General features: G+C 44.0%; 1 protein-coding gene across 2 annotated transcripts in view; it reads left to right on the top strand.

The window, feature by feature from the left end:
• HYDIN (HYDIN axonemal central pair apparatus protein) overlaps positions 1 to 26,041 on the top strand; it is a 348,607-nt gene that overhangs the window by 268,515 nt on the left and 54,051 nt on the right. For both annotated transcript variants that reach the window (XM_068527442.1, XM_068527441.1), the window contains 13 exons: positions 288 to 905; positions 2,996 to 3,217; positions 5,105 to 5,313; positions 5,509 to 5,691; positions 6,569 to 6,688; positions 9,433 to 9,592; positions 9,697 to 9,869; positions 10,491 to 10,689; positions 14,680 to 14,779; positions 16,241 to 16,340; positions 17,980 to 18,148; positions 18,667 to 18,905; positions 20,519 to 20,636. In XM_068527442.1, coding sequence (XP_068383543.1) covers positions 288 to 905; positions 2,996 to 3,217; positions 5,105 to 5,313; positions 5,509 to 5,691; positions 6,569 to 6,688; positions 9,433 to 9,592; positions 9,697 to 9,869; positions 10,491 to 10,689; positions 14,680 to 14,779; positions 16,241 to 16,340; positions 17,980 to 18,148; positions 18,667 to 18,905; positions 20,519 to 20,636 — 2,610 coding nt within the window. The remainder of the gene's footprint in view (positions 1 to 287; positions 906 to 2,995; positions 3,218 to 5,104; positions 5,314 to 5,508; positions 5,692 to 6,568; positions 6,689 to 9,432; positions 9,593 to 9,696; positions 9,870 to 10,490; positions 10,690 to 14,679; positions 14,780 to 16,240; positions 16,341 to 17,979; positions 18,149 to 18,666; positions 18,906 to 20,518; positions 20,637 to 26,041) is intronic.

Genomic DNA, 26,041 nt, shown 5'->3' with positions numbered 1-26,041 from the left:
CAAAACAGCAGCTCTCAACCACGAGTGCACATCACTGTTCTGTGCACCTTTTACCAAGTGCGTAGTGCCAGGCCCCAGCCAGCTGTATGACAGGGAAGGACCACAGAGCGGATATGTTGAGAAAGGCCCCCCGGGCGATTCTTAGGCACAGCCCTAGTGTGTATACGAGGTGCCTGGAATTGTATGAGACCTTCTTACAAAACAAAACACCCTCTTGCTCTTCTTTATGTGATTTGCTCTCCCTTAAAGAACTCTTTTAAGAATAATTTATGTGTTTTGCCTCCTAGATTCTTACTTTTTCCAAACTAGAGTTGAAGAATGACGCGATAGAAAGAAAAGTCTCCGTTAGGGAGCAGGTGGCTGCGGAGAAGGAAGAATTGAACAAGAAGAAGAAGAACCAGCTGTCAGATGTCAACATGCCTGGGTGTCCTCTTGCCCAGGAACAAGAGGACAGCGAAGGGGACTTTCCGAAGGACACTGACAAGAACACGGCCCAGAAGTTTAAGACCTACGAGTTGTCTCTGAAGGACATCCAGAACATCCTCACGTACTGGGACCGGAAGCAAGGAGTTCTGCTGCATCATGCCGGGGCCGAGGTTGCGAGCCATGAGGACGGAACCGACCAGCGCCAGGTTCCGTCGTCGTCGGGTGGGCGCCGAGGCCGCAAGGACCGGGAGAGGGAGCGCGCGGAGAGGGAGCGCCTGGAGCGGGAGAGGGCCGAGAGGGAGCGGCTAGAGAAGCTCCGCGCGCAGGAGGAGCGCCGCGACGGGGGCGAGGGCAAGGAGGAGGACCACGAAGGGAAGAAGGATCTTGGTGTGCCCTTCATAAACATCCAGTTGCCCGACTGCGAAGGCTCGAGCTGGAAGCAGGCCCTGGAGAATGACAGGCTTCCCAAAGAGGGACAGGTACAGGCTCTTCTCCAGGACGGGGATGTAGCGAGTCAGGTGGCCAGGTAGCTGTGCGGTGCTAATCCTCGTAAAAGTGTTTCTTTCAACACAAAATCCATATTCCCTTTATTCCATTAATCTCCGATGCCCCTTTGGATATAAGATAATAATGCCTAAAAGGACCTTTTCTGTGTGGTGAAACATCCATAGAAAGTTCCACAGATCTCAGCTATTCCATCTAACCTCGTAAAAAGCCACCTGTAAAGTTAATTTTTAACATTGACAATCCTGTGTTAGGGGTTGGCAAGGCAGGTATACTTTGGGGTGACACAAGTGGCTCAACTATTCTAAAATTTCTTTCCCACAGGCTTCCCCCAGTGACAGAAATTATACTACCAGACAGCTTTTTGTTGCTAGAAACAAAACCATCGCATATCTAGAAGCCCCTTTGGCAGTGGTTTGGAGGGGATGGTTATTACAGCCTTTTGTCTAGGGACAAACTTTTTGTGTGAAACACCAGAAAGCAAATATTTGAGGCTGCAGGTCATACAGTGTCTGTCCTGACCCCCAACAATATGTAAATGAACGGGCGTGACTCTGTTCCAATACAACTTGATTTACAAAAGCAGGTAGCAAGTGAGATTTCACCAGGGGGCCACAGTTTGCCCACCTCTGGTTTGCCCTCTGGTTTAGTTTTTTTGTTTTTGTTTTTGTTTTTAATAAATTTATTTATTTGTTTACTTTTGGCCCTGTTGGGTCTTCGTTGTGGTGCGTGGGCTTCTCATTGCGGTGGCTTCTCTTATTGCGGAGTACGGGCTCTAGACACGTGGGCTTCGGTAGCTGTGGCACACAGGCTCAGTAGTTGTGGCTTGCAGGCGCTAGAGCGCAGGCTCTGTAGTTGTGGCGCACGGGCTTCATTGCTCCACAGCATGTGGGATCTTCCCGGACCAGGGCTTGAACCCGTGTCCCCTGCGTTGGCAGGTGGATTCTTAACCACTGCGCTACCAGGGAAGTCCCTCTGGTTTAGTTTTTATCAGAAACTAGATGCAACCTTAAAAGGTAGGGAGCGGAGCCAGAGAGGAGTCCTAGGTCAGACTGTAGCTTAAAGAACTCCCTGCCTCTATTAATTTAATAAGTGGTACAAATTATTCATCCCTTTCCTCACAGACGTTCTAAATACTGGGAGTTAATTCTAGCTACATGTTAGTCAGGAAATGTCTTCTGCTGTCTGACCCAGAGAATTAGAAACACAAGATTACATGAAGGTAGTTACCTGCTAGGCCTAATAGCCCATTTAGTCCATAGAATGGGCACTCAGATGGCCTAATTGTTGTGATGACAACAATTAATCAGGGGATAGCATCCTTATTCAGAGGGTTTTACAAGCTGAGAAGGAAGTTACTACTAGATTTTCAAGCCAGCTGCTCTGGAGAATGCTCTCATTTATCATATATCAGAGTAGAATGGGAAAATGCTCTAGGGATAAGTTGTCTCTCTCTCAAGTCTTTTTTTACTTCCCTCTTCATTCCCATCTCTTACCCCATTCCCAGAATCTTTGGTGGGGTTTTTTTGGGTTTTTTTCTTTGGTGTATATGACCTACTCCAGCCCTAACTCTCTTTCACCTTTGGAAGGAAAGAACACTTAAAGGTAGAAGAAAAATTAACAGGCGATCTGAAAATAAATGAAACAACTCTATGCTATAGACATCAGGACCTTAGGAGCTGGTCTCTTTAAACGGAGATTGTTTTTGAGTGCCTGCTGTGTGCTAGGCCATGTGGTAGGGAATCGCCCGGTTCCAGTCCTAATGGGCTTTACAGTTCAGTTGCAAGGACAGACAGTTATAATAAAGTGACAAGGGTTATGATAAGAGAGGGAGCCCGCAGCCCACAGCAAGAGCCCCAGCCGGGTCTGGGGGCGTGGGGATCTGGAAGGACCTGCAGAGCTGTGTCAGAGACCCTTTACATGCTGTCCCTGACCCAAGCCCATCGCAGGGCATCAGAAAGTTGAGAGAAAGGAGGGAGAGTCTGAGCGTCCTGTGCTCACTCAGGGAGGCAGTTTGGGGTAGCCCACCCTCTGCACAGGAAATTAATCTTGGCTTTTCCTTTAGATCCTAGACCTCTTGGGCCTGGGTTCCTCTGGACCACCCATCCCGCCGCCTACCTTATTCTCACTCATCTCCTACCCTGTGAAGCGGCTGCCTTTGGCCATGACAGAAATCCTGAAGCATTTCGTGTTTGTAACTCCACCATCCAAAGAGCTCTCCCTGATGGAGGAGAAAAGAGAAGTGGAAGCAGAAGCAGAGCTTTCAGCCACCCCAGGCTCCTCAAAGGTAAAGGGAGCAGCTTGTCCTCCTGACCTTGGCGGGAGTTCAGTCGGGCCCGCCACGTGGCCAAAAAAAGCAGTGTTGGGTGTCGTGCTCACTGGGGTGTTTCCCTCTACTCTGTGGGGATTCCGCCTGAGCCTCCCTAAGCTGCACCTTCCCCAGGTCTGAGTCTTCCTACTCCCCTAAGAAGAGACTGAAAATGACTGATTCTTACCTTCCAACCTTTGCAATTCCTGTGGATGGTTTAGGGAACTTGTCGAATCACTCTGCAGCTCATCTGCAAGAAAAAGTAAGCAGCAAAACTAGCTCTTTTAAAGAGATATCAGAATGTATTGTGAAGCTAAGGTAATTCACAGAGTGCATAAGAATACAAGAATCAACAGATACAAGTTAAGGCAGCACGCACCATTAGAGAAAGGACAGATTATTAAAGAAATTATATGGGGAAGATTGGCTATTTTGGGAAAAGTTGCTTTTTAATCTCCTTGCCTGACATAATACAGTAAAATTAATTCCACCTGGACTAAAAATATAAGTGATCAAAATGAAATCATGTAAAAGTAGAAAATAGATATTACATATACAATTAGTGGAATAACTCACAAAGGAAAAATAGATTTGACCGATAATATGCAGAATGCATGGATATTAAAAATTATGGAGGGGCTTTTTATTCCCAGAGGAGTATGGGGTCCCAAAATTTGAATCTCCCCACACAGCCTGCTTCGTATAAACCATGCATGTCAGCAAAAAAACAAATAAAATCACCAGCAAATAAGGTCACCTGTAGGCCCTGCCTACAGCTCAGTTAGGTAACAGAGAGCCCCAAACTTCAGTTTAATAAGTAAGTAGGAAATCAACATCTGAGGTCACAGCATTGGTGGGCAGGCCTTACTTGAGCAGAGCCCAATAAAAAAGATAAAGAAGAAAATATTGCCACCATCAGAGGTGACTATTACACCAACCTCTTTTCTGAAAATTGACCATTAAGAGGAAAGAGTTTAGCATTCTTTAACTTACGGTTTTAGGAGGAACTCTAGTTCATCTCCAATTGATGAAGGAAAGCGCTTCTTTCTAGAAGAATGGCAGCTAAAATTATAGGAAGAATGGTAGAATTTAAAAAGTACTGGTGTACCCAAGGACATAATTGCTTAAGGAGCGCCAGTGGATACCCACAGTGCTGGTTTGTCAGGGAACAAGACTCTCCCTCTGAGCCAGAGCACCACCCCACAGGTGACCGGCTGGTTGCAAAGGGGAAGGTCCACTTTGCCATGGCCAAGATCTGGCGGGCACCGCTGCAGCCACACAAACACACTTTGCGTCTGTAATCAGGGGTCAGCCTGACATTGTTTGTCTCCCGTCGTGATGGAGTGTGGTGTGCACAGCCTCATCTCTGAATCTAATCAAGCTTTAAAATCTAATTTTCAGTTTACATGAAATGCGGGAAATAAAGGAATAAGTTAAGTGACACTCTGAGAGTAGTTAGAAATTTTGCAGACTATGGCATATTCTGTAAGAATACAGATCTGGTCTCTGCCAAAAGTCAGTGTGATTGGGAGGGAGTGAGGGGTCTAGATTAAAAGATACTAAGGAAGTGCAACAACAAAGTGCAATATAGGAACTTACTCCCTGCCAGCTTCAAGCGTCCTCTGGAGTTTTGGCCTCCTTCTCAGGGAATGGGGTGCCAAGGAAAGCACTAGACTCTCTCCACTCTACCTCTTCCCTTGTACCCTAGTGTCATAGGCTGGGCCCTGCTGCTCTAGGCAGCCTCCAGCCTCCTGAACCTGCAGCGCGGTCACCGCAGACTGCAGGCATATGTCGTGGGCGTCTCTGTCTCCTGCTCCTGTGTTCATAAGATGAATGTTTAAGACCCGGTGCTCGTTTTTAATTAAGACCCAGGAGGAGCAGACCACCTCATCTAAGGGGAGCAGACAGAAAACTAAAGAAAAAACAGATCAGACCCGCGAGACTCAGAAGGAGAAACGTCGCATGGCCTCCAACAGGAAGGGCCTTTCTGGGGGAACCTCTGGAACCATTGCTCCCCTGTTGGACGTAGAGCAGAACAACTTCTCTGGGCAGCATTCACAGGAGAAATTCCCCAGGTGGGCCTCGGAGCAGCCCAGGGAGGGGAAGGCTGAAGCCCCAGATGGAGGGTGTGGCTGTCACAGCACCAGATGGGAGCAGGGCGGTCATGCCTATAACCCCAGCAGGACCGGACTCCTCCCAGGCACCAATCCTGTCTTCTCTTGGCCCAAAGGAAGCGTTCTCACTTCAAAAGCCTGTGTGGTCATTTTCAGGCTGAACCATTTCCGGTGGATCGTACCAGCCAATGGTGAGGTGACATTGCGAGTGCACTTCTCTTCCAATGATCTTGGGATCTTTGACCAAACGTTTAACTTTGAGATCCTTGGGACTCACCGCCAATACCAGCTTTATTGCCGAGGTGTCTGCACTTACCCATACATTTGCCAAGACCCAAAGTAAGTGTACTTTGTTTTGAAAAGAAAAGATTGACAGATACATTTTCGTTTTCCCCCATGGTGCCCTGAACAAGGTGGCTCTGAATACAAATGTGGAACCGGGACAGCATCTCAGGCCCTCTTGTACTGGGCTCCAAAGTCTTGGACATTGACTAAGTCACAGGAATGATATGGTACCATGAGACTGAAATAAAGAGAAAGCTAATAGGAGTGAAGAGGGGGGAAAAGTCTTCCTGTGACAAGTTAGTTTGCTTATTTAACTATATAGCAAATGTAAACCGATTTTATATTTACTGTAGGACTTTTTATCCTATAATATCCATATATGTGTGAATCTCCACAGGCAGGAGATTTTTCCCTGAGCTACCAAACACTGAGGCCCTTATGCACCACATAAAGGCACCTGACTGAGCAAGCTAGTGGGGCCTTTTATAGCTTGTCCACCAAGAGGAGCTTTTTTGCAGTTCTCACCAATGGACCATGTTGGACAGAGAATTCAGAAGCTGGTTAAGATCCACCAGAACTAGTTTTCCATAGGGTTTCTCAGGACTTTTTCTAGCTGGGCACACTAGAACAGGAAATCCAGCTCAGCTCCATCATCAGCCCCATCAGCTGATAAAGGATCCAGCTCACCCATCATCAGCGGTGAAAGACACCACGGGGAATCTTTTTTCTCAAGTTCAAAGTGTACTATCTTCACTCGGGGTTGGGGATGGGAGGGTACAGGAATAAAGGCTTGATAAATGTCCTCAAATTAAGAGTCGTTCTGTCTCCAGACACCTGGACCCTTTGCTGAACAAGGAGTGTTGGGTTCATGTATACATCATGTGGAGGCAATTCAGACAGCTCTCCTCTCCTCTTCCTCCCCTGTGTTCAGAGTGGTCTTCCCTCAGCAGAAGAGGGACATGAAGGCAAATGAGGTCATCTTTAAGAAGTATGTTGTGAGCATGGAGAGGTTTTACTTCGGGCCACTGCTTTGTGGAAAATCAAGAGATAAGTAAGTGTTCCATTATTTCAAAGCAGATTTCAGACCCCTGGGTTCGACTCATGAATAGTACAAGCGGGATTCCTATGGAGACATAGCTTTTACTAACATTGCCTCAGTTAGCCCAGAACCACAAATCAGGAGAACTGGGTTCTTGTGCCCCAAGTTTCTGCTAAGGTCCCAAATGAATGGGGGTGCCATTTTCCCAGATGGGGAAGCCTGGAAGAAGACCAGGTTTTGGTAGGGGCAGGTAGGGTCAAGTGTGCACTTTGGGATATGTTAAGTTTGAGATGCTTGGGAGATACAGCCAGTAGCCACGTAAAGCAGGGCATAGTCTATACGGTTTTGGTTCTCAGAGGAGAGTCTATCTTCAAGACAACAAAAGCCACAGGTGTGGATGAGATCACCTAAGATGAGAGGCCACAGTAAGGAGAGAAGGACCATGGTTGGAGCCTCAAAGGACTCCACCACTCACAAGAGGAGAGGCCAGCAAAGAAGATAAGAAAGAGGGCCAGACCTATTGGTGGAAACCGAGAAAGGGTGGTGTCATGGAGCCATGAGAAGAGGGTGTGGTCAGCTATGTTGATTGCTACAGAGAGGGCGGAAAGATGAGAACATCAGCATCCACAGGGTTCAGCAACACGGAAGTCATAGGAGCCTCAGCAAGAGCCCTTTGCGGAGGGGTTTCTGAGGATGAAGCCCAGGTGAAGTGGGTTGAGGACTCAGTGGGAGGTGAGAGAATGGAGACAGAGTGTGGAGATAGCTCTTTGGGAAAGCTTGGCTGTGAAGGGAGATGGAGGGAGTTGAGGACGGGAGGGAGATGTGGAGTGCAGGGAAGGCTGTTCGTACGCTGTTGTTCTTATGATGTTTGGATGTCAAGGGGAAGTAGCGAGGAAGCGGCTAGAGTTTGCAGAGCACGTAAGGGCCATCAGTGGTGCAGCTCCCTGAAACAACACAACGAGATGTGGAGATGATGGCCTTTGCCAGGAAGAGGGACCATCATCTCATGCTAGGTTGGAGGGAGGTGAGACGGCTTCAGGTGCAGGTAGGTTTACAGATTTGGCTGGCATGGTGAGGAGGTTCCCATGCAACTGTTTTCTGCATGATGAATGATGTGAGGGCATCCCTAACAGTGAGGCAAGTGGAAGGAAGTTTAAAATGTTGAGAAAATGGAGAAGGTATGAAACAGGTTTTGTGCCAAGTGGGAGAGGAAGAATATTAGAGAAATAGATTAAGATTATCAGGTAGAACCGGGGGCCCAGGTAAGGTCAGTGATCAGAAATATTTAGTAATACTAGTTTTTTCAGTTATATGTAAGTTTTTTAGTGTATAGGCAGGGAGGTAAGACCAAAAATAGAACCAGGGTCTCAACCATGTCTTAATTCAATCTAGCATTTATTGTGATAAGTAGAGAATGATTATTTCTATGCCTGCTTGGTGAAACTAATGAGCCAACTTAGTTCTCCATTCCCTTCATAACCTCCAGTTTATTTCCTAAGGTGCTGGCCTAGTAAATGAAGGTGAAGGGTGTTGACTGTTGATGGAGAGGATCTTCAAAGCCCAGTAGAAGGACTTGGGCGAGAGAAGGAGTGGGAGTCAGGTTGATGGACATGATGTACAGAGCAGCCTGGAGGTTGGATTCAGGGAAACAATGGCCATTCAGAGAGGCATGTATTCAGAGCAGCACTGGAATTAACCAGGATATGGGGCCAGACAGCGGGGATCCAGGAGGGCGATTACAGTGGTCCAGAAACAAGTATTATTCATCTATTCTTTTAAGTCTTACTGAGCCTCAATGTCCTCATCTGCAAAGTGGGAAAATAATAGCACCTACTGCACAGTTTTGGGAACACTGAACTGGTTAGTACACATGGAACTTACAGCGGTGCTCAGTGGTGGTGATTACCAGCGAGGTGTGGAGGCCACCACCTCTCTGGCAGTTACTCAGAGTGTAACACAAAGCCTCTCGGACTTTGATTTAGTCTCTGCAATGCCCTCTCCTTCCTTCCTCCATCTTAGCCTGTCCAGAGAGCCTTTCAGACTGTCTCTGGGCACCAGTGGGTACTGTGGTGCCCTGCTTTCCTGACCTGTGCTATGACCTCCTGCGACGTGTGTGTTCATTAATCTTCCTTGTGCCTCCTGTGGGTCCTTTTCTGTTTGGTACCATTAACTGGGCAGCTTCCAGTGCTCCACTCCGTGGATCTCTCCGTAAGGCACTAGGGAACAGAAACAGCCTTGTAACAGTGAACAGCGACAATCCGTGTCGGAACAGTAGCATCCTGCGCAGGTGTGGGAGAAGGTGGTAAATGAGGTCATCTCTAAGACAGATAGGAAATAACAGGTTACTCAGATTATCATCTCTCCTGGAAGTATAAGCACTGGGAAGGACAGAGCTACAGATTTTCAGTCAGAAATCTTTGCAATAGTAATAACTACCATTGATCAGGTGTTTGATATCTGCAGCTGTCCTCAGAGTGTTAGGTGCACTATTTCATTTAATACTCATGGAAATCCTAAGGGATATTATCGTTCCATCTTAGAGATGAGGAGACCAAGGCTTGGGATGGGAGCGGGGGCTGGTCACGTCACAGCTCTAAGTCTTCACAACTACAAGGCTTGTGTTCCTAGCCTCCATGACGCTGCCTCTGTGTAGCCACATTATCCTTTGAAATTGCCTTATGCCTCACAATCTCCTTTTCCACCTGAATTCTCAGCCAATCCTCACATCCACATCCCTAATGTTTGTTTGTTTCCAGGTACAAGTCATCCTTGTTCCCAGGAAACATGGAGACACTGACAATCCTGAACAGTTCCCCGATGGTCGTGGAGGTGTCTTTCTGCTTTCAGAACGATGTCAAAGCAAACACCTACTTCCTGGAGCCCGTCAACATGATTCTGAAACCCAGTGAGAAGCAGGTACAGTCACATGGATACGAGTCTACCAGGGCAGGGCTTTCTTGGGAAATTTGAGGCCTTGGTATCCTCGGTGTAAACGTACTTTGTTTTGACTCTCCCGTTAGAAGCTGAACGTTTGGGCCTACCCTACCGCAGTTGGTGTCTTTGAAGACAGCATTGTCTGCTGCATCAAGGAGAGCCCCAAGCCAGCCGTCTTCAAATTAAGCTGCCAGGGGGTCCGCCCAGAACTGGAGCTGGACCCCAGACAACTGCATTTTGACCGGCTCTTGCTGCACAGGTCAGAGTTCTGGGTGATACCAGGACCGGAATGACATTTAAAGAACATTTCGTTCTAAGGTGACCAGCTCATCCTGATTTGCTCGGGACTTGCTGGTTTTAGTATTTGAAGCCCTGCATCCTGGGAAACTTCTGGTCCTGTGCAAATCAGGATAGTTAGTAACCCTCTGAGTTCACAGGTTGTCACCTTGGGTTCAGTGAATGGACTTCAAAATGGTTAAGGACTCCCCTAAGATCAGCTGCCAAAGTGTGTGCATATTTGCATTTTTCTCAGAAGAAGGACTACGTTTTTCCAGATTTTCAGTCCATTACCCTAAAAGGTTAAGAATCTTCGTTCTAGAAATTAGAGGACAAACGCAGAACACTAGACCAAACCTAGAATTAACATATTCATTCACTGGAATTGTATTACTCTAAATAGAGAATGTTTATTTCTGAGGAAGCTGGGAGAGAATATTGCTAATGTATCCTGCATTCCTTGATCATCACAGGTAGGCCCCATTCCCTGATAAATACTTATTAGTGAACTAGCAATAATAGAATAACCAGAGGTGCTTTTTCTGACCTGCCATAATAAATCAAAATCATTTGAAACTGACAAAATTTCTCTTGGTCTCTGCAGGAAAGACTTCAAGGTAGTTCTTCTCCGCAACATCACACTACTGCCCCTGGCCTGGAGGATCACCAGCCTGGAGCACCTGGGCGAAGACTTCACCGTGTCCGCGATGCAGGGGACCATAGCCCCCAAGGCTGAGCATAGCCTACGAGTGCACTTCCAACCCTCCAAACCCATCAACATCAAGAAGGCAATTCGCTTGGAGGTAAGGCTTCATACATCTTCAGACTTGGTCACCAAAGTATGTACACACTGGGTTCCCTGACACACACACACCGACACACATACCCACCAAGCCAGGTCTCCATGTTACACGCTCCCATCTGATCCCCGTTTGACACCCCCCAACCCACAATATCCTGCTCTGCTTACAACTGTAAGCTCCGTAAAGGCAGTCTTGTTCATGGCTGATTTCCCAGGGCCAAGAACAGAGCACTCAATCAGTGCAGAGTGGATGAATGAGTAAATGAATGAATGAATGGTGTTACTGTTCCTCGAGAAGCATTAGATTTCAGATTTAAGACCCCCAAACCCAGTCACCCCTCAGAGTCCTAACTCAATAAACATCAGCCTCCGCCCAGTTGCTCCCAGCAGACACCCAGGGGTCATCCTTGATTCCTCCGTTTTCCCGTTGGCCTCCCCCTCCATCCCAGTCCTCCAACAAGTCTTGTCAATTCTGTCTCCCAGTGTATCTCCTGCCCGTGCCTTTCCCTGTCTCCACTGCCACCACCACCCTCATGCAGGCCACTTGCTGTGTCGCTCACCTGGACTTCTGCAGAGGCTTCCTAGCCGGCTTCCCTCTTCCCACTCCCCGCAGGTGTCCAGAGGGATCTTTACAATGTCAGTCAAATCAGGTCACTCCTTCCTAAAGCACTAGGCTGTCTTCCCATTGTACTAAGAATAAAGCCCAGGGTCCTCACCTACTGCTGAGTACCTGCCTGCCTCTGTATCCACATCAGGTTTTTCCTGCCTCGGGGCCCTGGCCTTGCAGCACCCCTGCCAGGAAGGTTGTCCCTATGCTCTGTGGGGATTGGCTTCTGCCTTAGGGTCTGCTCAACAGCACTGCCTCAGCTGGCTTTTCCTAATCATCCCACTGAGGAAACCTCACTATGTGCAATCGCTCACCCTGTCTTCTGTCCTTCAGAGCACCCACCCCATTCAGACATTATCCTGTTTCTTTCTTTACTTCCTTATGTGAACTCCACTGGAGCAAGATCTTGCCTGAATTGCTCATCATCTGTATTAGTTTCCTAGGGCTGCTGTAACAAATGACCACAAATGAGTGGCTTGAAACAGCAGGCATTTATTCTCTCACAGTTCTGGAGGCCAGAAATTCAAAATCAGGGTATCTGCAAGGCCATGCTCCCTCTAAAGGCTCTAGAGAATAACCCTTCCTTGCCTCTTCCAGCTTCTGGTGGCTCCAGATGTTCCTTGGCTTGTGGCTGCATCACTCCAATCTCTGCCTCAATCTTCGCATGGCCTTTCCCTCTGTCTGTGTCTTCTCCTTTTCTGTCTCTTATAAGGACACTGTCATTGAATTTAGGGCCCACCTGGATAATCCAAGATGATCTCTTCTAGAGATCTTTAACTTAATCACACCTGCAAAGACTCTTTTTCCAAATGAAGTCACATTCATAGGTTCCAGGGGTTAAGATATGGACATAACTTTTGGAGGCCATCATTCAACTCACTACCCCATCATATCCCCAGTGTCTAGCACAGGCCTGGATGTAAAAGGCACTCAGTAAAATCTGTTGAATGAATGAATGAATGTCACTGACTTTTGATGCTTGAGCTGATAATGCAACAATCAAGAAGTCACCCACAGGAGTTAACACACCATTGTAAAGCAATTATACTCTAATAAAGATGTTTAAAAAAATTAAAAAATTAAAAAAAAAAATTTAAAAATTAAAAAAAAAGAAGTCACCCAAGCTTCTCTTTGAATACCCCCAGGGATAGTAGACTTACCAAGTATCTCCAAGTAGCCTGATCTTCCTTTGAACATGTCTGACTGTTAATGCCTTGTTGGGTTGCACTCAGGTTTCTCCCTGTAGTTTACACACATTAATCCTGTTTCTACTTTTTGGGGCCAGTCAGTGGATCTAATTAATCTGTCTTATCACCTACCCCTGACAGCCCTTCAGATAGCTGAAAACAGATATTGATAGATTCGTTCAATCCACAAATGTATATGAATCCCAGAGGTGACAGTCAGCATTTTTAACACCAGTCTCTACACAGACAGGGATCTCTGCACAGTGAATCCAGGCCACACAGCAGGTGTAGGGTCCCAGCTGTGCCAGCTTCATCCTTTAGTTAATGGATCATGGCGAGCCCAGGGCTTCCCATGGTGAAGCGTGAGGGTGCAGGAGGCAAGCATCAAGGGGACACTTGGAGAAGTCATCATGACAGCTGTTTATCAACTGGTATGGAAACATTTCTGTAATTTAACAACTGACATCACATTCCTATATGTTCCAACCAAAGCAGACATAGTGGATCTCCCCTCAGGCCCCCAAAGTGGTCTAAGACTTCCCTTCCCCAGGTTACATTCCTTCAACATCTACACGAGGAAATGCCTTGCTTTCTGGTCCCTTTGAAAAGCGCTCTGGTGAACTCTAATTGATTTTTGCACCTCTTAAATTTTCCTTCTTATTTTCCTCAATTACACAATTTAATTGCCCCCTACTCCCAAGCAGGGAAGCAAAGGAAATAGAATGCTCTGGGTACTTGGTATCTATCAGTGGAAAAGAACTATATAAATTCTGGATCTGATAAACCAAGTTCTTTGTCTTATTTTTCCCTCCTGCTGCCAGCCCTTCTTGTCATCTCTGTCAGAATTTGAGCATCAAAAGAAAGAAGGTAAACTTAAGCAGTCGAATTTGCTCTGTGAAACACTGGCAAAATGCTTGATAAAAGATAAGATGGAAACTCTGCATTAAAACTTGTTTGGTGACAGCTACAGATGTCCCCGTTGGCACCTAAAACACAAGCAATGGGGAGCTGGTAACTTAGTTTTTCAAATTGAGGCTTCAGCAGAGAGGCAGGTGGCGTCCAGGCGGATGCAGGAGGGCCACACCCACTGCCCAGTGGCTCTTCCCCTTGACACACAGACCCTTTATTGCCCATCATTAGTCTCAAGAGTCAACAGTTGGATCCAGCTGACAGCTGATACCAGTTCAGATGTTCTTCAGGAGAGTGAGGGAGGTACTACCACCAGGGATGACAGCAGAAGGGACAGGGAGACGCTGGAGGCTAGGAGTCTTGCTTTTTTTTTTTTTTTTTTTTAACATTTCCAATAGTAATGATGTTCATTTTTTTAAAATCTGAAATTTCCAAAAGAGAAACATTAAAGGCTTATTTTATATGAAAAATCTAGCACTTATTTTATATGAAAAATCTGACTCATAGGCTGAATCAGAGACAAAGAACAGAATGGTTCAGATTTATAAAACTAGTAAAGCAAGGATAATTTAGAATATAAAAGTTTTTCATTTCAACTGTCAGAAAAATGCTCTCCAGGTTTATTTGACTTGAAAGTTCAAAGAACACTTTCCTGCAATGTATACTCACAACCCAAACTTCAGTAAGCTAGTGACAATCATGCAAATAATTGAAACCCAGTAAGTGGACAGGATGGAAAATGCAGTCCCATTTCCCCATCTTTTTATTGATTGTCTACACCAACCTTCCCCAAAGGGTGTTAGGAAGAACACTCATCCTACCAAATGCTCAGTGAAAACAAAAGCTAAACACATTTCAAAAATGTTCCTTTCAGGGTTTCCCTGGTGGCGCAGTGGTTGAGAATCTGCCTGCCAGCGCAGGAAACACGGGTTCGAGCCCTGGGCTGGGAAAATCCCACATGCCGCGGAGCAACTAGGCCCGTGAGCCACAACTACTGAGCCTGCGCGTCTGGAGCCTGTGCTCCACAACAAGATAGGCCGCGATAGTGAGAGGCCCGCGCACCGCGATGAAGAGTGGCCCCCACTTGCCACAACTAGAGAAAGCCCTCGCACAGAAACGAAGACCCAACACAGCCATAAATAAATAAATAAATAAATAAATTTAAAAAAAAAAAAAATGTTCCTTTCCATAGCCCCTTCTTCATGATCCCTCCTGCGTGTTCCATAGTTCAGGCTCCAAGCACCTTGTGGGTCTTGCTTTTACAAAAGAATTTCTCTTACCCCGACAGGTTTTAGACGCAGACAACCTCATTGGTGTCGTTCAGTTTGAAAACATCCTGATCTTTGCTGAGTCCTACGACGTTGCCTTGGACATCACCTTCCCCAAAGGTCTGTTGACCCCTTCAAGGAAAGGGTGTTTAGAGGTCACATCTTTTAGGCAGTATGCTTCTTGTGTAGAGAAAGATCAGTGGTTGTTGGGGAGAGAGGTGGAATTTAGGTAAATAGTTATCACGCAAGTTCAAGTGATGTTAGCAGTGTTACTATGAATCTTAATTTCTCCAACGGGAGACAACAAGGCGTGGTCAAAATATAAAATTTGCAGAGCTCTCTTCTGAACAGTCACCTGAGAGTGAGCTCTTATCTGCCTGCCTGTGTTGCTTTTCTATCACTGCCCTAACAAATTACCACAAACTTTATGGCTTAAAACAATACGTATTTATTATCTTACAGTTCTTTAGGTCAGCAGTCCAAAATGGATCTCACTGGGCTAAAAGCAAAGTGTTGGCAGGGCTGCGTCCCCTTCTGGAGCCTCTGGGGGCGAACCCATTTCCTTGCCTTCTCCACCTTCTGGAAGCCACACACGTCCCTCAGCTCATGGTCCCCTTCCTCCATCTTCAAAGCCAGCAATGTTGGGTCAGGTCCTTCTCACGCTGCCATCTCTCTGGTTCTCCCTCTTCTACTTTTAAGGACCTTTGTGATTACTTGGGGCCCACCCAGAGAATCCAGTATAATCTCCATTATTTTAAAGTCACATGATTAGCAATCTTAATTCCATCTAATACCGTAATTCTCCTTCTCCATGTAGGCTAGCATATTTACAGGTTCCAGGGACTAGGACGTGGACATCTTGCAGGGGCGGGAGAGGGGGTGGTGCAGGGCATTATTCTGCCTACCACACTGCACCAACACCCAGGTTAGGGCCCTCCTTCCTCCGGTAGGTTTCCTACTCGGCAAGACTTGTAGAATGTTAAAGCTACATATTTGCCTAGGTGTCATTAGTCTTATGTACAAAAACACTTACTGCAGCATTATTTATAATAATGGAAGATTAGGAATACCCTAAATGTCTATCTATAATGGAATATTATTATTGTAGGAATAATATTGTAAATTATGAAACAGCTGTATTATGGTATATTATATAGCCATTAAAATCACACTTATGGGGAGTTTTTAATTGTTTGGGGAAATGTTTATGACGTAATGCAAAGTATAACAATACAGATATATACGTTATATCCCAATTCTGAATATTATACACATGATTCAAAAATCTTTTTCAACACTGGGAGTTTTAGCTAATGAGAGACCTGAAAAGAAGAACAGTGGTCCTAGGATAGAAGCCAGAGGGAACCACCCCATTGAACTGGGTGCAAGAGCAGTGTCTGTTCTTTGTTTACTAAGGCTCAATTACAAGAGGCTTTTCTAGGCACACTGTTTTCAGAAAACAGATTATATGAAATTGTCGCCATGGATTTTCCGTGTGAACTTCAACCGGAAGCTCCCCTGCTTCTCACTCCCATGCCCACTCATCCCACCCCTCCCCACCCCGGCCCCTGGCTTCTGCAGGAGCTGAAGGAGGCCTCGATTTTGGGATTGTGAGGGTCATGGAGGAGGTGAAGCAGCCCCTGCAACTGAAGAACCGTGGGAAATACGAGGTCATGTTCAGGTAACCTAAAAATCATCCAGCATGTGGTCATCCACATCCACTCGTGGCAAGAAGTGTGTTGCCTGAGAGATTTTTTTAAAAAGCCGATCAGGGAAATCATAAGAACCGTCTCTGCTGTTAGCTTCTCTTGGCTTCAGATGAATAGAATCCCAACTGCTCTACAGTCTGGAGCCACAGGGGTCTGGGGGTGGGGGGAGAGCCTCAAGGGGAGGTTGGGAGGAGGAGATACTGGGGTGAGGGATGGTCTTAGGGGTGGAGTGAGAGACCGGGGATGGCGGCCCTGGCCTTAAGCCATCCTGCCCTCTTTTCAGCTCCTCTCTGTTTCATGAGTTGGCAGTCTACATAGGATTTCATGTTAAGACCTAGGGATTTTCCAGTTTTCTTTTTTAATTTTAAGAACTACTGTATTATAGACTCCAAGTGGCGGCCTGGTGGAATAGAGCTCCAGCTTGTGCTCGTCCTTGAGATTAAAAACGAAACACTAAATAAGGGAGATTCCTCAGAGAGGAAAGAGTGACGCTGGGTGCAGGGAGGGAGGAGGTCCCTCAGGCAGTGCCAGCACCTATGACCAATCGATTTTATGGAAGGTCATCCTTCCCCCAGAAGAATTCAGAGTTGATAAAGGGACTTCCCCCTGGCAGACTTGGAGGCATTCAGTGTATTCATGATAATTTCGCTTTAGTTCAAAGATTGCCAAAATTAGAGCAGTCCCACCTCAATACTACCGTTCCTTAGAACCCTAAATTGAAATAAATAAATATAAGTAAAAGCTAAACAAACCTAGAAGAAAGCCACAGTCACTTTGGAATTAGTGCTGAATGGAATCCTGCCCGTTGTGAGTTTTGTTTTAGATTGTGACAGGGCGTTAGCTCTGCTCTTTTAGGCTTCATGGAACAGAGTCACCCTCGGGTTGGAGTAAGTGATCAGGGTTCACTGAAGGGATGTGCAAGGGAGTGAGGAAGCACAGGCACCACGCACACAGCAACGAAGGGCCAGGTCTTCTGGACCCCACTGGGGATAACATGTGGGTCCCCACGGCAACTCCAGGTGTCTCGCCTCAGCTTCAGTTTCTTGCTCCAGCCCCAGTCCCCCTGGCATCTCGTGAGTCAGCTTTTCTCTGTGACCCCTCACCTCACCTGCATTGGGCCGTGGCCTCACTTCTGAACACCTCTGTTGCGTGACTTCTACCCCCGCCCTCTCTCGCCTTCCTTAGATCCTCTGGCTTCTGCGTCACTGTGCCCTCTGTGTGTGCTGCATTCAGTCTCAGAGCGGGGAGGGAGGAAGGAAGGGGGACAAAGAGAGAGAGGGAGACAGAGAGACAGGGAGGGAGAGAAATGAATTGATTTAGTTGGTCCTTATCCAGCATCACGTGTTCCTATTAGACACAGCTCTCCTGCAAGGACCCCTCTTGACCGCAGGCTAGAGATGGCTGTCTTTGCCTCAAGCACCAGTGCTTGGCCTGGGCAATCCTGGCTAAGGAGGGGTGGTCACAGAGTACAAAGCACAGTGAACACTGCTACACATAGTGGTTAAACAGGGCTGGGGACATGGCAGGCACTTAGCAGTCTAGAGTCTCATCTCTAGTGTCTTGGGTTCCCGAGATAATGACTAAAACTGACTTTTTATTCTTGTCTGTCAGCTTTTCTGTGGACTCCTTAGGGATTTCAACAACCAATATAAGTTCCATGATCTCAGTCCAACCCAAGAAGGGCTCACTGACCACAACGGAAAAACCCACAAATGTCCAGGTGCTCTTCCGTGCAAAAAAGGAAGTGAAGATCGAGCACCAGCCAGTTCTGCGCTGTCAGGTAAGCGAGCTCAAAGGGAGGACTCACACGGTGGCAGGCTCGTGGGACTCACGCCGAAAGGAAGCGTACGCAGTCTAACCCGTGCTCCAGGAGGGGAGAGGGAGTGCTGGCCTGGTGGCAACCAGAGAAGATACACCAGGGCTTAGGGAACTACAGGCACAGGTAGGTCAGGTGGGAGGTATGCAGAGTCATCAGAAATTGACAACCCCAGAGCAGAAATGTGGCCCCTGGTCTTCGGAAGAGACCAGACCAGAGACAGGGAAACTGAGTTTCAAGTGCAAAAGAAGAGAAGGGAAGTGAAAATGGGAGGCACACGTGGTGCATGTTGACCCATGGCTGGTACACGGTAAGTTTTATGTTAGCATTTACTCGTATTGATGATGCAATAACATAAAGAGAATGATATAGAGAACTTGGCTTCATGTCAATGAAGAAAATACGGAATGAACTGGGCAGTCATGGAAATTCTGGAGTTACGCTGGTGGCTGACATCTTCCCAATCCTTTTTCCCTTTCTAGATTATTGAACCCAATATCTCAGAAGGAGGTGAAATCATTGCCAGCATCCCAATTAAGTTTTCTGTGAATGCCGTGTTCTCCAAGTACAACATCAGCCCCTCCTCCATCATCAACTTCGGGGCTTTGATCTGTGGCACGCGTAAAAGCTCCTCCTTCACCATAGAAAATCAAGGTGTAATCGACTTCAAATACACCCTTTATAGGCTGACAAGGGAGAGCTCCCTTCATCAAAAGAAAGCGTAAGACAAGTATTTTCTTAACTCACACCGTTCCCTGGTTAATTAGTGCTTTATATTTTACAATGAGCTTTCATATAGTTTATCTAAATTCACCCCCAATCCCCTTTTGTGGGTAAGGTTACTAAGGTTTAGAAGTGACTCTTCCGAGATTATGGAAGAAAGCATCAGTGGATCTCAGTTCTGAACCCACATGTCTGACTCCAAACTTCCCATGCTTTCTAACTGCTGTCCAATATATGATACATTTTCATTGAACAAATGTAAAATCTTCTGCATGGGACTGTGTCTGTTGTCCTGGTACTCCTAGTGCGCTACATTACTTACCAGTAAGTCATTGTCCTATCTGTCATTCTGTAGGATTTATAACAGCAAGCTAAATCAAAAGAAATCATAGCTGTGCTTCATGATGGGGGATGGCAAAGGGTACCCTGGAAATTTGGACTAGAGAAAGCCTGGTGAGGCCTTCTTTCCTGGGATTGTTTTTACCTTCTCCTCATGGAGACACTTTATCACAACAGCTAACTTAATAATTGTTCCAACAGTAAAACTCTGTATTCTTCAAAATGTGGCTGTCAATCAATTAATCAAAACAATTTACCTTTCTGAGTGCTTTTGGCTTTTATTTGTCATATTCTTTTTTGACAAATTAGGGATGGTTTTTGCCAGTTCCCAGGTACTTTGTCTTGACTTTCAAATGAATTGACTTTCTAAATAATTAGTAATTTAAGATTGACTTTCTAATTACTTGTTTTAAATCAGACATACAGCTTTACATTGTTTGTAATTGTTTTATATTTTTGTCGATCTCCTCTTCCATTTTGGCAAAGTTTGAACATATTAAGACATTTTTAATTAAACTGTCTAAAGTCTCTTTCTTCCAAATCTAATTTCAACCTAATTTTTTATTACTTATTTTATAATTTAATAATGTTTATTTATAGATATTATAATTTTGTTTTGCTTTAAATTGGTTTTAATTTTAATTTATTTTTCATCTTAGCATACACAAATTCATGCAAAGCACTCAAACTCCAGTTGTTCTGGTCATTCAGCAAGTGAATGCTCAAATATATAAAACTCTCAAAAGTTTAAAATTGTACCTCAAATACATTTGAATATTTTAGGTGAACTGACCTCTAAAAAACCAATTATTGGATAAACTAGTTTCGAGTGAAGTGAACACCTACCTGTGTTTGTGCTATTGTTTACACTAAGTCTTAAAAACACTGTGACTCTAAATGTGAAGAAGAGGGACAGAATTTAATCTATTTGCCATTGTGCTTTTTAAGTGATAAAAGATTTGAGGTCTACAAATAATTTCCACACACAACTTTCCAGTGAACTCAAGTAAACATTTAAAACTATTATTTACTTGCAGTAGTCTTTAATGTCCTTATGAATCATAATTAATAAGTATAATTTCTGCATACTTTTTTCACAACTGTTAAATGAGTTTGGCTGATAATGAATAAGCTGACTCTGCTCCCCAGTGCCCTCTTGGGCAAGGGAAGGCCCTTTCCTCATTCCAAGGAGAAGGGGCCTTGCAAGCAGACAGGCAGGTGGTATTTAATGACCATCCCAACCTGAGGGTATACTCTTGCTTCTTTAATCAGCGTCAGCCATGTTAGACATGCAAGATCCCGGGAAAGCGAGAGCTTCTACAAGACTGGACCTTTTAAGGCAACCAAGTTCTCTGACTCTGTTCAGAAAGAAGTAAATGTCACAAACCAGGTGAGCACCCTTTTCCTTTTTCACAGAAACCCCTGTGTTCTAGCAACAGAAACCTGCCAACTAGTTCTAGCAACAAATACCTCCCTAGGATAGCAGGATTTGAATTTTGAATATTCCTACTATGGCAGGAATATTAAATAGTTATAATGAAATATCACTTTCATCTTGAAATAAGGAGTTATGGCTTTTTACTTGGATATCCTCTTTTGCTTTAAAACCTTCATTGGCTCCTCATTCCTTTGAAATTAGTTTCTACTCTTCATAAGTATTTCAATCAAGAATCATTTGTTGATATGAAATAGAAGCCCATTCAGATTGGCTTAAATAAAAGGAGATTTGAAGACTTTTACATCTGGTAAGATGAAGTAGACATCTTTTTCCCTAGTCTTCCAACTAAGTACAACTAAAAACCTGGACATTATGTATAAAACAAACATAGAAGACTGAAAAATGGAGAGAAAAAAATCACACCAGCTAGGATCCTTGGGACCCAATAGACATCACAGTGATGAGTTCCCTGAGATTTCTTTTTGCTTCGTATATCCTAGATCGGGTGCTGAGGGAGCCAGCAATCCAGAAACATCAACAAGCACGGACCAAAAAAGGCCCCAACAAAAGCCTTCTCCCACTAGCCAAAGGACCAGGAAAAGGTAGCCTAGCAAGACAGAAAACTTTCAGATAAGAACTGTAATATTACAGTCAAACATGACAGAGAAATCTGTGGTCCTACCCCACATATATCAAGCAAAGGCCAGTGGGGAGCCTAGACTTCTCACTCAATCCAGGCTATAATGAGCCCTGACCCCCTGCCAAAGTGATGTCCAAGAACACTCAGTAGGGAGCCAGACGTTCATTACCCACCATCACCTCCACCATTGTCAATGGCAACACCACATGGGGAGCCTTGACTTCCACTCCAACTGGGTGGTAATGAGACATCCTTCTCATCCCCCCAGGGGACCTCCTACCCCATGGAATCAGCAGAACAGTAATGAGACACTCTTACCCCTCCCCACAAGGGAAATATTAGTCAAAGACTAGTGGGGAACTGGAACTCCCACCCTAAGAAGTCCGAGTGGAGAATCTGGACTACTATCCCCACCTGGCAGTAACAAGGCAGTGTTCACCCCCTCCCCTGCCAGAGTGGTGTCAGAGAAAGCCAGCTCAAACAGAAGTTAAATAAGATCCAGAGTCTCATAATATAATACCCAAAATGTCCAGGTTTCAACTGAAAATCACTCAGCATACCAAGAACCTGGAAGATCTCAAACTAAGTGAAAATAGATAAGCAATAGATGCCGACACCGAGATGACCAAGATGTTAGAATTATCTGACAAAGATGTTAAAGCAACCAACATAATGCTTCAAAAAGCCATTACAAATATGCTTGGAAGAAATAAAAATATAGTAAGTCTCAGCCAAGAAAGAGAAAATATAAAGAAGAACCAAATGGAAATTTTGGAATTGAAAAAAATGAATCACCAAAATTTAAAACTCAATGGATGGATTCAACAACAGAATGGAGGAAACAAAAGAAAGACTCAGTGAACTTGAAGCCAGAAAAATAAAAATTCCTGTGTCTGTTTCCTATTGCTCCCATAACAAATTACTTCAAACTTAGTGGCTTAAAGCAATACAAATTGTTTCTCTTGTTTAAATTGTTCTGTAGGTCAGAAGTCTGACACAGGTCTCACTGGGTTAAAGTCAAGGTATTGGCAAGATACCTGCATTCTTTTCTAGAGACTTTAGGAGAGAATCCACTTTCTTCCCTTTCCAATGTTCTAGAGGATACCTGCATTCCTTGGGTCATGATTCCCTTCCTCCATCTTCAAAACCAACAATGGTGGATCAGGTCCTTCTCATATCACATTACTCCAGCCTCTTCCATAGTCACATCTCCCTCTAACTCTCTTATGTCTGCTTCTTCCATTTCTAAGGACTCTTGTGATTACATTGGACCGAGGATAGTACAGGATGCTACCCCCATCTCAAGGTTCTTAATTCAATCATATCAACAAAGTCCCTTTGCCATGTAAGGTAATATATTCACAGGTTCCAGGGATCAGGATGTTGACATCTTTACAAGAGGTGTCCAATCTTAGGTGTCTTAGGATGCCCAATCTAAAGAAAAAGAGAAAATAGACTGTTTTGAGTCTACTGAAAGTCTGTTTAGTCTAATGGGAAAAAAATGAAACAGACCCTCAGGGACCTGTGGAACTATAACAAAAAATCTAACAACCCTGTCATCAGAGTTCCAGAAAGAGGTAAGAAATAGGTAGGGCTGCAGAGCAAGCCAGCGTTTGCTATTAACTTAAACCAGTATTAGTATTAGTCGGAGTCTGTTATTGTCATGGTAACAGGCAACCCTAAAAGTTATCAATAGCTTTAAACAACAAAATTCTATTCATATTTCTCACTAATGTCTATGGGGGAGGAAGGAGGACACTGCGCTGGGTTGTCCTTACGCTCAGACCCAGGCTTTTGGGTTGCCATGACAGACAGAAAGGGAAAGTGTGATAAATTATACATTGTCTCTTAAAGTTACCTCTTGAAAGTGACACCCTTTACTTCCGCTCACAATTCATTGACTAAAGAAGTCACATGGTTTAATGTAATAACCCTGTGTTCAAAAAAAGAGCTAAAAATATATGATGAACAGCACTAATTAAAATTTATCAGAAGATGTAGCAGTACTCTTTCTTATTTTGCTTCAAGCAGGGGTTCCTACCCTGTAGTGCAGGGCCTCCCAGGACTACTGGGTGATGAGTGACACAAAGAGAATAGAAGCATTCTATTTTTTATGTCACTTTGGAGAGGCTTTATTTTATGCTACTTTCCCAAAGTAGCTACAACTTTGGGACGCTCTCCATGGTTCCTCCTCTTCCTCTTTCTTCTTTTCTTCCTTCCTTCCTCTCTGCTCTACTTCTCCACTCTTACCTCCAGAAGGAAAGTGTACTGTATTAAAGAGGGAAATGTATTAGTAATTGCACTGTTTAGTTGCTTAATAGTTCAAGAAATAACCTTTATTGGGTTACAGTGTTTGTAGAGCTATAATAATGTAAAAATTTGTATGCTATATTATTAGAAATATACTACATTAGTGCATTTGAGAGAATAAGGTCAGAAAGTCCCTGTATAGACACAGGTAGGGTAAAGAGGAGGTGTTCATGGATGGCTGTTTACATTCTGGCTACTACTTCACCAGTGAAGTAAGGGAAGAACACAGTTGGCATTCAAGCAAGTGGAGCAGAGGATTCAGCCCAAACTCTGTTACGAAGTCTCCACTTAGTTTAAGGATATTATAATGTCCTTATAGGATACATGTATATATAATACGGAGGATATATAATACGCTATTTTAAAAGCATATGCAAATGAAGAAAAATGATAACTGGTCATCGAGCAATGGTGGACTAGCTAATTCTGCCCTGGAGAAAAGTCTGATGGAATTTGTGGTGGTGGTGGGGTCAGGGTAGGGGATATTGAAAGGAGAGAAAGAAGGAGTGAGATTCTTTGGAGAAGGGTTAGGAGCCAAACTAGGAAGGCATATTTGGGGAGAGTTGAGCATGCTGCCTCTCTTCCCTTTGGTAGGACTGATCAGCCTGAATGAACCTGGTACATTGCCTCCTCCATCTCATCTCTTTGGATAAATGGAAAGCAACCATAGATGGAGGCTTTTCCTTGTGAATCTCTCATTTAGTGTTTCGTTTTGTTTTGTTTTGTTTAATATTGGAGTATGGTTGATTTGCAGTGTTGTGTTGGTTTCAGTGTGCAGCAAGGTGATTTGGTTGTACATACACGTGTGTCTGTTCTTTTTTGGATTCTTTTCCCATGTAGGTTATTGGAGAGTATTGAGTGGAGTTCCCTGTGCTATGCAGTGGGTCCTTGTTGATTATCTATTTTATTCATTTAGTGTTTTTTTAGTGTTGTTATAAAAGGAAAATAGTCTTTTCTTATTCTTGTTGAAAAGTAAAATATTGATAGAAAGAAGCATAAACAATGCCTAATCCCATCACTCTGAGTTAGTTACTGATAATATTTGGCATATGTGTACAATTGAGGTAATATATTAATAACTTTATACTATTTTTTCACCTACCTTTCTCATAAGCATTTTCCTAAGTCATTAAAACCTTTCATAAATATAATGTTGATTCCTATGAAATGTCCTCTCATGTGAATGTACAAAAATATTTCCTTATTTTTATTTTGTGTAAAATAATTCAGAATAAACCTCTACAAAGCTGTTTTGTTTTCAAAGAATGGAAATTCATATTTGTCCTAAAACATAACTAATAACGTAAATCCACAAATAAATAAAGATCATGACACCAAAAAAACAAATAAATAAATAAAAAGGAAAGAAAAGAAAAGGAAAAGAAATAGGTAGGGTTGAAAAACTACTCAAGGAAAAAAATGGCTGAAAGCTTACCACATTTGGCAAAATATTTAAACCTACAAATACAAGAATCTGGGAAAATCTCAAACAGGACAAACCCAAAGAAATCCACACCAACACACATCATAATCAAATTTCTAAAAACTAAAGACAAAAAATCTTGAAAGCAATGAGGGAGGACTGACTCCTTACATACTTACATATAGGGGGGAAACTATTTAAATGACAGCAGATTTCTTACCAAAAACCATAGGGGCCAAAAGGAAATGGCACAACATTTTGCAAGTGCGGAAAGCAAATCACTGTGAACCCGGAATCTTATATCCAGCAAAGATATCCCTCAGAAATGAATGGAAAATCAAAATATTCTCAGATGAAGGAAAACTAAAATAATTTGTCACCAGCAGATCTCTCCTAAAAGAATGGCTAAAGGAAGTTCTCTAAACAAAAAGTAAACAATAAAAGAAGGAATCATGGAGCATCAAGAAGGAAGAAAAAACATGGCAAGCAATTATGTGGGTAAATTCAATAGACTTTCCTTCTCCTCGTGAATTTTCTAAATTATGTTTAGCAAAGAAAAAGTTATAACATTGTCTGATATGGTTCTAAAAGGATGTAGAGGACATATTTTAAACACTTATAAAAGGCAGAGGGTAAATAAGCAATTGACAAGCAACATGGTGAACACTACAATTAAGGTATGTATGGAGGGAGGGGCTCCAGAAAGATGGAGGAACGAAATCCTGCTGTTCCTGGTAGCTGTTAAAAGTCATTGAAGTAATCATTTTGTAATATATACAGGTATCAAATCATCATGTCATACACCTTAAACTTATACAATGTTATATGTCAATTATATCTCAATAAGCCTGAGGGCAAATAAAAAAGAAAGGAAGGAAGCTCCTAAGAACCAGAGAAGTGCATGATAACACCCCATGTTTTGAGCACAGATTCTGTGCCAGATGCTTTGCTAATTGCTTCATACACATTCTTTCATTGAAGCCT

This window comes from Eschrichtius robustus, chromosome 19, assembly GCF_028021215.1.
Source record: "Eschrichtius robustus isolate mEscRob2 chromosome 19, mEscRob2.pri, whole genome shotgun sequence".
Taxonomy (NCBI): Eukaryota; Metazoa; Chordata; class Mammalia; order Artiodactyla; family Eschrichtiidae; genus Eschrichtius; species Eschrichtius robustus.
This window is presented reverse-complemented; position numbering and strand designations above follow the sequence as displayed.